We start from the raw sequence: 12,500 nt of genomic DNA on the forward strand, positions 1-12,500 counted from the left end.
GGAGGCGGGGACGACCCCCAGCACGCTGCACGCCGCCCGGTAACGTGCCTCTCCCGTCAGGTCATAGGCCTCCCGAGGACCTGCAACACACACACACACGTACACGCACACACACACACACGCGCACACACACACACGCACACACACACACACACACACACACTCACACACACACACACACACCCCACACACACACACACACGACACACACACGCACACACACACACACGACACACACACAAACACGACACACACACACACACACGCACACACGACACACACACACACCCACGGCACACACACACACACACCACACACACACACACACACACACACACACACACACACACACACACACACACACACACACACACACACACACACACACAATAACATGGATACCGCATTTGGCATAACTGAAGCCATTTTGTGTCAGAGTCAGACAGAGACAGATGTTTCCCTGTGTGAGAAGCTGCCGGTGTGACGTTGGGGAGGTTGATCAGGGCTGGCCTGTTCAGGCGCCTGAACCTCATTCACAGAGCAGATGGTCTTGTCGTCACTGGAAACGAGGGAAACCTCAGTGCTTTACGAGTTAAAATAAAGGTTTGAAATGAAATGTGTGTATGTTATGTGTGTGTGTGTGTGTGTATGCAGAAGAGAGAGAGAGAGAGAGAGAGAGAGAGAGAGAGAGAGAGTGTGTGTGTGTGTGTGTGTGTGTGTGTGTATGCAGGAGAGAGAGAGTGTGTGTGTGTATGTGTGTGTGTATGCAGGAGAGAGAGAGAGAGTGTGTGTGTGTGATGTGTGTATGCAGGAGTGTGTGTTGGTGTTTCTGCATCTTCAAGTCAGGAGAGAATGTTGTGAGGGGAGGAAGAGAGACATGGAGTAAAGAATGATCAAGCTAAACATGACCTACAAAAGATTGAGATCATTCTGCTCAAAGTGAGGCTTTTGAAAACATAATGTACCGTGGGTGTAAATCTTTTCTGTCAGAGTTGAAAAAGCTAATGGATCACTGGATGAAATGGATGACTCATATCAGCTAGCTATTCCTCTCACCTGAAGAGATACAGAGAGAGAGAGAAGAGGAGGATGAGGAGGAGAGAGAGTGAGAGAGAAACAGGGACACAGAAAGAGGGAGTGAGAGAGCGAAACACAGAGAAAGAGGGGGAGGAGAGACAGAAAGGGAGACAGAGGGAGTGAGAGAGAGAGAGATGAGGAGAGAACCACTTCACCTCCTCAGCTCTCTGCCACTCTTCATCATAATGTGTGATGCGTCGCCCACCTCTCTCTACCTCTCTCGTATCTCTCTCTCTGTTTTTCTATCCTCCACCTCATCTCACCTTCCAGCTCCAGGTCCGTGTCATAGTCCTCGTCAGCCACGAGGACGCTGTCTCGTCCTCTGTCCTGCCGGCCGTCTCCGTCCTCCCCTTCCTCCTCCTCCTCCTCCTCCTCCTCCTCCTCCTCGCCTCCCTCCTCCCGGTCTGGTACCTTCCCCTCAGGGCTGGGGTGCCCGTCGCCCCGGGAGACCCCTGGTCGGGTCACTGTCTGACAGGTGGAGAGATGTGATTGGTGGCCGAGGCCAGATGGACATGTTGATGGTCCAGTCACGCTGTAGCTGTTCGAGGCCGGCCGTGGAGGCGGGCTGTATGTGCTTTGGAAGCTTGAGGGAGAAGCAGAGTGTGTCTGGGTGTGCGCTTGTATGTATAAAGACTAGTTTCTGTCGGGGTCCGCGCCCGTAACCCAACGCACCAGATAGTGTGTTTCGCATAACCATCTGGGAACTCTCTGTTGGAAACTGTTTGGAAAAAGGGCGGGCACTTTCAAAAAATACTTGGCAGGTGATTGGATGAACCATCTGTCTATCACTGTCTGTCACGCGCTAACTTCAACCGCTCCTCGCTGTCGTCACACCTAAACCCACCCAGCGTAGCTGTTAATATAGTATTTCAAATTCCTCAGAACCAACGCAATCGGCTAGATCGTTTTCTGATCTGGTACAAGTGGATCTCTATGGAGAGTATCCCGACTGATTTACGAGAGAAACAGAACGTGAGCTCATGAAATCAGAATGGTCTCACAAGGCTACCATGCCCGTGTAGCTCATAACCAATTCCTTATAAAGGCTATTACAATTAAGTATTTATTTTTTCTTAAATGCTCTAAACAAAATGAATTTACTGCATTTACTCATACAATACATTACCTGAAACAACCCCCCTTCCTTAAATAATAGGCAGATTAATTACAGCTCTCTTGAGAATCACCACTCCAAACTATTTCAGTTCACTCTGCGCTTCCTTGGATCCTGAGCAATACACCTGCCAAACATCAACTTCTTCAGATAATTGTGCTGGAGACATACAGTGATGTCTACTATTTTATCAATCAATCAATCAATCAATCAATCAAAGCTTTATTTGTATAGCGCATTTCATACCCAGAGGCAACACAATGCGCTTTACAGAGAACAAGGGAGGTGGGCATATGACCCACTCTCTACATATTCCAGAGGGAAGCAAAAAAACAGTAATCACCCGGGGGCCAGATAAGTGAGCTGTAAAAATTCTTCCCTGACCCCTCTCAACAAGGCGATCGAGCAAGCTCCAGGAGTATGTTTGTCTACCGGCTAAAAAAATGTATAAAGCAATACATTACATTAAATTACATTTCAGAGTAAGAGAGGCTAAAAAAGCATCATAGGAGAGAGAACATTCTACGGACATGCTACGACATCCACAGCAGACACGGGGATATCGGACTCCGGGAGGTCTGCTGGTGACAGTGGATATTTTAGTATGTATTTATGTATGTATGCATGTGTGTGTGTTTGTGTGCGTGCGTGTGTATGTATGTATAGTACTGTATGTATGTAAGTGTGTATATATGTACTATATGTATGTATTTATGTACTGTATGTACAATATGTATGCATGTGTGTAACTATGTATATATGATTGTATGTATGTATGTAAACATGTACAGTATGTATGATTGTATGTGTGTTTGATGCAGGCTGTCATCCCTGTCTTTGTCAAGATCCAGAAAGAGAGCGGGCAGCAGGTGTGTGACTCTCTGGTCAATCATGAACAATTACCAGCTCCTGGAGAGCGAATGGGAGGCTGTCACCTCAGAGTGACAGGGACAGCAGCTCTCCCAGACACATAAACACACTCTACCAGCTCCTCCTCATCTCTGGTTAACCAGGCCAGGTCAAGCCTGGCTTATGTGTGTTGGCTGGCTTGTTTCTGTGCGGGACTGGTAGGACAGTAATGTTTGATAAATAAAGATAGGTCTTGTCACCTGGACACATCAGTTCCAATGCTTCCAATGCTAATCCAGCACAATATGAGTGGGATAGCCAGTTAGCTCATGGGCTCACAACAACTAGCAGCAGCTTCCATAACATTAATGGTAGCGGTCAGTGGCTAAAGCAGTTACACTGATGATAACATAAAGTCATCCCCACCAGGAACCCCGGTCTCCTGGGTGGGAGTCCAATGCTCTCACCACTACTCTACTTGTGCAGTGGAGATCGGCGGGTGGGTTTTGGTGTCCTTCTTCTAGTCCCTAGTGTGGGTTGGGGTTAGAATATGGGTTGGGGTTGGGACAGGATCTGATCTATAAGGCAAGGGGTAAAGGTTGGAGTGAAATGATGAACATGTGGAGGTTTGGGGTATAGTCCCATAAAGTCATCCCCACCGGGTCTTCAACCCCAGTCTCCAGGGTGGGAGTCCAATGCTCTCACCACTACTCTACTTGTGCAGTGTAGATCGGCGGGTTGATTTTGGTGTCCTTCTTGATTTTGGTGTGCTGGGACTACTGCCTCTTGTGGTGCCAACAGAGAAATGCAGGCCAACATTGTCCGCAGTAACGGAGGGGAGGGAGGGAGGGAGGGAGGGAGTGATGACCGGACGAACGCTATACTAGGTGCGCTGGCACTGTAAGTCACGCACAAAAAAGCATCAATACATTAAGCTCATTTCTCCATCACCACCTAAAGCTGTGCCAGTCAACAATCAGTCTAATCACTGAAAATAAACCACATAGGCGTAGAGCGACTGGTGCATCACATCCTATACAAAAATTAATTACTATAGGATTTGAAGTGTCCTACTCCTATTGTAATGAGGACTGTCTGTCTATAATGCAGTAGCATACCGTGGCGTCTTGCACAGGGTCTTCTCCGACATTGTTATTACTCCCAACCCCCCCCCCCCCCCCCGCCTGCACACCCCGTACACACACGCAGATAGGGAGAGACACTACGCATGTAGGGGTCAGTGGAGTCTTTTGGTTTTGATGTTCTGGGACTACTGCCTCTTGTGGTAGCAGCAATGGAATTGCAGGTCAACAACACGACGCAAGACGCAAGAAACACGGACAAAAAGGATTCCCTCTCCTTGGTGTGTCGGCTTACAGCCAACACACAAAAAACTCCTCTACTAATGGCCCCTCCCCAGTCTGTATTCCAACCAATCTAATGTGATCTTGTCCCGTTTTTTTCTTCTTTTTTTTTTTTTTTTTTTAAACACAGGCTACATAACCAGATTACCTGATTGATTGATTAATTGATTGGTTGATTGATTGAGTGAGTGAGTGGTTGATTGATGGGTCTGTCTGCCCAGCGCCTACCTGTCCGTCCACGCTGCCCCTGCTGTAGGCCGTGTGGGGTCTGCTGGGCGCCCGGCTCCCGATGCCCCCCACCTCCTCCGCCTCCCCTCCCTCATCCTCCAGCACGGAGGCCAGCAGGCTCTCCCTGGTCAGCTTCCTGCCCTGGACCATGCCGGCTGCCGTCAGCCTCCCCTCAAAGAGGTCAGTCGCCCGCCCTCAGAGACGTCACCCAGAGACCGAGCTGGCTTCGGTCACCCCCCGTAGACCTCGGTCACCCCCTCACACACGTCAGAGAGCGAGCTGGCTGGAGTCCCCCTCAGATGTCATCCAGCTGACCGCTGGAGGTGTGGAAACTCGGAGATGCTGAGTGCCTTCTGAGGCTCCAGGTTTAACAGGGCCGGCAGGTACTTTGTTAGTAGTAGCAGGAGTACTTGTACCAGTCAAGTTTTCCAGAAGGGAATCAGTGCTGTAGACCCTAGCTATCGCTGTGCTGTTGACCCAGCCTACCCTGCTCTGTGGGGACGGCCAACTGACACCCAACCCTTGACTGACAGGCCGTTCAGCCAATAAGAGGATCCGCAGCCCCGACCTCCTGGCTCCCACCCACCAATCCACAGGAGGCGGGGTCTGGTTTTAATGTCTGACTGGTTTGCTTTGTTGGTGCGTTGCCATGGAGCCGAGTGTGTGCTGAGAGTGTGTGCTGAGTGGGCGGAGTCTCGGTAGTTAACGTTACACACCAGGCCAGGAAGCTCTCAAACACCAGGCTTGTTATGGGACACACATGCTACGAGTGAACTCTTCAAATATCGAGCTTTACTCTAAAGCCCTGACCCTTTACGTTAAACAAGAAAACACACACACACATTTTGACATATACTGTAAATGTTTTATTTATTTATTGGTAAGTCAAGTGTTATGTATTGAAATGGAAATTGCCATGGTTTCAATCAGTTCCACAAAACAGATCATAGCAGAGGTCGGAGTTGCAGCAGCACTAGACACACAGAGACACACCCTTGAACAGACCCCCCCCCCCACACACACACACACACACACCAGACATACATCCCAGACCCTCCCACACACATACACCCCAGACACCCCCCCCCACACACACACACCAGACCCCCCACCCCCCCCACACACACATACACCCCAGACACCCCCCCCCCACACACACACACCAGACCTCCCCCCACACACACATACACCCCAGACACCCCCCCCCCCACACACACACACACCAGACCCCCCACCCCCCCACACACACACACACACCAGACACCCCCCCCACACACACACACACACCAGACCCCCCGCCCCCCCCACACACACATACACCCCAGACACCCCCCCCCACACACACACACACCAGACATACATCCTAGAGACCCTCCCACACACATACACCCCAGACCCCCCCCCCCCCACACACACACACACACACACACACAGAGAATTTGTCGTTCGTCTCCAGGGGAACCCTTAGAACAAAGTGTTGCAGCTTGAAAGGAGACAGAGAACAGCATGCATTCAGAGTTGTGTCTATACCTCGGACAGGACAGGCCACTTCCTTTAAATACCAAGCAGAAAGACACATGATGTCCATTTATATAATCAAAATACATTCTTAGAAAAAGTTGAAATAGTTCATTTTTAATAGTTTCTTTGTCTTTGAATATATATATAGCCTATATTTATATAGATTTTTTTTCTATTTTTCTCATTGCACATTTTACATCACAGAGATTTGACGGCTCTCATTCCAATTCAAATGAATCTGTGTAAACAAATTCTGTGGAGAAAACATTCAGAGTAACAGTTGCCTATTTCTCCTACCCCCCCCCAAAAAAAAGAACAGTTGGCCACAAAAAATGTCATCTAAATGTGCCAGACGACTGAAACACCAATATTCGTTACTTTTTAATCATGCTGACGGTAGTTAGAGGACTAAGAAAGCAGGCAAGAACAAGAAGCTAAAGAAACACAGGTTACTGCAGGTTTGAGGACCGAGAATTTTTTTTTTTGTCCTCACACAAACAACCAGGTAACTTGGTTAGAAGTCTGCCTCATGGCAGCCTCACAAAAATACAGGGGCGTCACACAGACACTCTGAGGGAAACCACTGCCATTGCCCTTTGACTGTAAAATGAGAAATGCACAGTGTGCAGCTTAGCGCTTTCAACAAGTGATTTCTCGCTGTACGAATGCTGTCGGAGATTCAGTGCTTGTGGACAGCAAGCGTAGTTGTCAAGGTTCAGCTGGCAAACAGCGAAGTAAAGATAAATGTTACAGTACGAGTAGTGGAGAGTGCAGGGGTTTGGCATTCACTCAACAATAGGGATTATGAAGATGGAGGAGGCCATCGGACGGCATGCATGAATACAATGTCTCTCTATCTCCCCCAGACGCACCACTCTGCAGACCCTCAGGAGAGAGAGGAGGCGAATTGAGGAGGTGAGAAGGGCAGCTTAGCCAGATACAGTGGGCAGGTTGTGGGTGAGAGAAACAGAGAGAGAGAGAGGGAGAGACAGAGAGAGAGAGAGACAGAGAGAAAGAGAGAGACAGATAGACAGAGACAGACATAAAGAAGACAGGCAGGGCTAGAAGGCTCCTCACTGGCCTGCTGGGAGACACCAGACACAGACAGACATGTGGACACGGACGGCTATGGTGATGGTCTCTCTCTGGGGGATATGAAGAGATATTATACTGTATGGAGAGATCACAAAGTCCTGAACAAAGTCTGTGGATGATCTTGTCGTGGTGACTGTGAGCATATCTACCCTCTACCAGACCCTCTACCAGACCCTCTACCAGACCAGGCCAGAACATAGAACAGACCCTCTACCAGACCAGGCCAGACCCTCTACCAGACCCTCTACCAGACCCTCTACCAGACCAGGCCAGAACACAGACCAGACCCTCTACCAGACCCTCTACCAGACCCTCTACCAGACCAGGCCAGAACACAGACCAGACCCTCTACCAGACCAGGCCAGAACATAGACCAGACCCTCTACCAGACCGGGCCAGAACACAGACCAGACCCTCTACCAGACCCTCTACCAGACCAGGCCAGAACATAGACCAGACCCTCTACCAGACCAGGCCAGAGCATAGACGAGACCCTCTACCAGACCAGGCCAGAACATAGACCAGACCCTCTACCAGACCAGGCCAGAACATAGACCAGGCCAGAACATAGACCAGACCCTCTACCAGACCAGGCCAGAACATAGACCAGGCCAGAACATAGACCAGGCCAGAACATAGACCAGACCCTCTACCAGACCAGGCCAGAACATAGACCAGACCCTCTACCAGACCAGGCCAGAACATAGACCAGACCCTCTACCAGACCAGGCCAGAACATAGACCAGACCCTCTACCAGACCAGGCCAGAACATAGACCAGGCCAGAACATAGACCAGACCCTCTACCAGACCAGGCCAGAACACAGACCAGGCCAGAACATAGACCAGGCCAGAACATAGACCAGGCCAGAACATAGACCAGACCCTCTACCAGAGGGGTCAGGGAAGAATTTTTACAGCTCACTTTTCTGGCCCCCGGGTGATTACTGTTTTTTTGCTTCCCTCTGGAATATGTAGAGTGGGTCGTATGCCCACCTCCCTTGTTCTCTGTAAAGCGCATTGTGTTGCCTCTGGGTATGAAATGCGCTATACAAATAAAGCTTTGATTGATTGATTGATTGATTGATAGACCAGAACCTCTACCAGACCAGGCCAGAACATAGACCAGACCCTCTACCAGACCAGGCCAGAACACAGACCAGACCCTCTACCAGACCAGGCCAGAACACAGACCAGACCCTCTACCAGACCAGGCCAGAACACAGACCAGGCCAGAACATAGACCAGACCCTCTACCAGACCAGGCCAGAACATAGACCAGACCCTCTACCAGACCAGGCCAGAACATAGACCAGACCCTCTACCAGACCAGGCCAGAACATAGACCAGGCCAGAACATAGACCAGACCCTCTACCAGACCAGGCCAGGACATAGACCAGACCCTCTACCAGACCAGGCCAGAACATAGACCAGACCCTCTACCAGACCAGGCCAGAACACAGACCAGACCCTCTACCAGACCAGGCCAGAACATAGACCAGGACTCTACCAGACCAGGCCAGAACATAGACCAGGCCAGAACATAGACCAGACCCTCTACCAGACCAGGCCAGAACATAGACCAGACCCTCTACCAGACCAGGCCAGAACATAGACCAGACCCTCTACCAGACCCTCTACCAGACCAGGCCAGAACATAGACCAGGCCAGAACATAGACCAGGCCAGAACATAGACCAGACCCTCTACCAGACCAGGCCAGAACATAGACCAGACCCTCTACCAGACCAGGCCAGAACATAGACCAGGCCAAAACATAGACCAGGCCAGAACATAGACCAGACCCTCTACCAGACCAGGCCAGAATATAGACCAGACCCTCTACCAGACCGGGCCAGAACACAGACCAGACCCTCTACCAGACCAGGCCAGAATATAGACCAGGCCAGAACATAGACAAGGCCAGAACATAGACCAGACCTTCTACCAGACCAGGCCAGAATAAGACCAGGCCAGAACACAGACCAGGCCAGAACATAGACCAGACCCTCTACCAGACCAGGCCAGAAACCAGACCAGGCCAGAACATAGACCAGGCCAGAACATAGACCAGACCCTCTACCAGACCAGGCCAGAACATAGACCAGACCCTCTACCAGACCAGGCCAGAACATAGATCAGGCCAGAACATAGACCAGGCCAGAACATAGACCAGATCCTCTACCAGACCAGGCCAGAACATAGACCAGACCCTCTACCAGACCAGGCCAGAACATAGACCAGACCCTCTACCAGACCAGGCCAGAACACAGACCAGGCCAGAACATAGACCAGACCCTCTACCAGACCAGGCCAGAACACAGACCAGGCCAGAACATAGACCAGGCCAGAACATAGACCAGGCCAGAACATAGACCAGACCCTCTACCAGACCAGGCCAGAACATAGACCAGACCCTCTACCAGACCAGGCCAGAACACAGACCAGGCCAGAACATAGACCAGGCCAGAACATAGTCCAGACCCTCTACCAGACCAGGCCAGAACTTAGACCAGACCCTCTACCAGACCAGGCCAGAACAGAGATCAGGCCAGAACATAGACCAGGCCAGAACATAGACCAGATCCTCTACCAGACCAGGCCAGAACATAGATCAGGCCAGAACATAGACCAGGCCAGAACATAGACCAGACCCTCTACCAGACCAGGCCAGAATATAGACCAGGCCAGAACACAGACCAGGCCAGAACATAGACCAGACCCTCTACCAGACCAGGCCAGAACATAGACCAGGCCAGAACATAGACCAGGCTAGAACATAGACCAGACCTTCTACCAGACCAGGCCAGAATATAGACCAGGCCAGAACACAGACCAGGCCAGAACATACACCAGGCCTGGTTCCATGGCCAGACCACAGTGACAGGAGGGTCAGATCAGATCAGCCCTCCTCTGGCTGCAGTGGAGCCGCTGTCATGCATTACAATGGATTCATTTCCTGAGCGTCTGATGGGTTGACGGTTGGCGCTGACAGACGCGGTGGAGCCAAACCGTAACACGGACAGACTGTGTGTCAGAGCAGGTGTGTGTATGTGTGTGTGTGTGTGTGTGTGTGTGTGCTAACTGGGGGGTGACGGGGGAGGAGGGGGCGGTCAGAGGCAGAAACAACCACCACCGTCTCCACACAGGTGAGGTGGGGGGGGGGGTGGAGGGGTGCTGGCAAGCCGGGCAGATAGCTGACAGACTGACAGACAGTCAGACAGACAGACAGCTGACAGTCAGACAGACAGACAGACAGACAGACAAGACAGACAGACGCAGTCTGAATATCCTGCTGCAGGTGAGGGATGACAGGATCTGTTGTTCAACAGTCTGCCACTCCACGCCTCTCCATTCCACTGCACACCTGTGTGTGTGTGTGTGTGTGTGTGTGTACGTGTCCGTACCTGCGTGTGTGCATCTCTGCCTACATGTCTCTCCAACCATCTTTTTCTCTCCCTCCTACCTTCTATCTCTCTCTCTGTCCCTCCTACCTTCTATCTCTCTCCCTCCCTCTCTCTCCCTCCCTCCCTCTCTCTCTCTGTGGTCCTATATTGAGTCACCTGTCGATGCCCAGAGACGCGTCCCCTCAGGAGTCTGACAGATACAGTATAAACCCCTGCTCAAAGGCGCTGACACCAAACGACACAGAGGGAGTCAAAGCGTCTTCACTATATTCTTGTCTTGTCATGCATTAACAATGAGGCAGGTCATCGGCTGAACACTATCAATTGTAATAAGAACAAAACCAAAAAACATTTTGGGCAAAAATCATTCACAAAAAGAACCTTTCTGGGTAAACATCGCTGCAGAGCCGTGACCACGATGAACCAGAGACGGTTTCAAAACAAGTGAAGAAGCCAAAGACGAATGGTGTGGTACAAAACTTGGCACAGCATTCTGGACCGGCGGTCGTCCTTCCTGGCCGCTGTCGGTCCGCTTCAGAAAGATCCGGAAGCCCTGCAGAAGCACGGTCCTACGAACAGAACACCCTGAGAGAGAGAGGGAGAGGGAGAGAGAGGGAGAGAGAGAGAGAGAGAAAGAGAGAGAGGGAGAGAGAAACAGAGAGACGGAGAGAGAAAGAGAGAGAGAGGGAGAGGGAGAGAGAAAGAGAGAAAGAGAGAGAGAGAGGAAGAGAGATCCTTGAATATTTTCACATAGCCAGATCTATCTCCACACTTCGTTTACACTGTGCCAGCGCTGGAGAAAGGGTCTGGCTGCGCTCATTAGCATTCGGGGATGGGGGGGGGCTGTATCTCTTTAAACCAATCACGCTCGTCTTGGGCGGAGCGGTTGCTAGGTTGTCGTTGCTTCATGTAGTCTGGATCGAATCTGATCGAGTCGGGGAAAATCTTCGGCAGGCCACTGATAATACTTGATAATAAACTGCCGACAAGGCTTATCCCCAAAGCCCCCCTCTGGCGAGACGGACTAATCCCTGAGTGACGTTCCCTACGGGGGGCTGTGTGGGCGCCCCGTGCCTCGTGGGGGCCGGAGGTCTTCATCTGGGGCCCGCGCTCTCATCCTCCTCATCACCATGACGGGTAGGGGTGGAAAAACACTCTTATCTCCGACACACACCAACAAAAAATACAGTGTGTGTCGGAGAAGAATGTCGCGCGTGTCGCTTACACACACGCACACACACACACTAATCCAGTTAGCTAGGAGGCCTTTCACGACCTGTTTCTATGGTTACCATTCTGCGTTCTCTGTCCTGAAGCTCACTGGAGGCTGTGCCGCGTTCGCAGCTCTGCGGGGGGAAGGGGGGAGGGGGGGGGGGGCTGGGTATACGAAACAAACGCACACCAGTGACACTCACTCGTCCGAGTCCTTCTTGATCTCCTCGATGTAGGCGATGGATTCGGAGCGCAGCCGGTTGGTGACCTCGTACGTACGCAGTGTGACCCCGAAGATGTCCTCGTGATAACGGTTCTCATCCTGAGATAAGACAGAGAGAAAGAGAGAGAGAGAGAGAGGTGAAAGAGAGAGAGAGTGAGAGAGAGAGAGAAAGAGAGGGGAAAGAGACAGAAAGTGAGAGAGGGAGAGTAAGGGGAGAGAGAAGGGAGGGAGGGAGATAGAGAAAGAGAGAAAGGGAGAGTGTCATAGAGAGAGAGAAGAGAGAGAGATAGGGACAGAGAGAGAGAGAGAGAGAGAGAGAGAGGGACAGAGAGAGAGAGGAGGGAAGGGGAAGGACAGAGATAGAAAGAGAGAGATTGAGAGAGAGAGGGAGGGATAGAGAGAGAGAGAGAG

General features: G+C 51.1%; 2 protein-coding genes across 2 annotated transcripts in view; both read right to left on the reverse strand.

Moving 5' to 3' along the window:
• Window positions 1-4,782, reverse strand: part of lrrc74b (leucine rich repeat containing 74B) — a gene marked incomplete at its 5' end in the record, with an annotated part of 16,566 nt that extends 11,784 nt beyond the window's left edge. The window contains 3 exons of the mRNA XM_084439992.1: window positions 1-80; window positions 1,341-1,368; window positions 4,633-4,782. The exon at window positions 1-80 is cut by the window's left edge and continues 63 nt beyond it. Of these exons, the coding sequence (XP_084296118.1) occupies window positions 1-80; window positions 1,341-1,368; window positions 4,633-4,782 (258 nt within the window). The remainder of the gene's footprint in view (window positions 81-1,340; window positions 1,369-4,632) is intronic.
• A 7,283-nt stretch (window positions 4,783-12,065) lies between these two features.
• nos1 (nitric oxide synthase 1 (neuronal)) overlaps window positions 12,066-12,500 on the reverse strand; it is a gene marked incomplete at its 3' end in the record, with an annotated part of 50,761 nt that continues 50,326 nt past the window's right edge. The window contains exon 25 of the mRNA XM_084439545.1: window positions 12,066-12,188. Within this exon, the coding sequence (XP_084295671.1) occupies window positions 12,066-12,188 (123 nt within the window). The remainder of the gene's footprint in view (window positions 12,189-12,500) is intronic.

The sequence above is a fragment of the Borostomias antarcticus genome (assembly GCF_949987555.1).
Source record: "Borostomias antarcticus genome assembly, chromosome: 6".
NCBI classification, from domain to species: Eukaryota; Metazoa; Chordata; class Actinopteri; order Stomiiformes; family Stomiidae; genus Borostomias; species Borostomias antarcticus.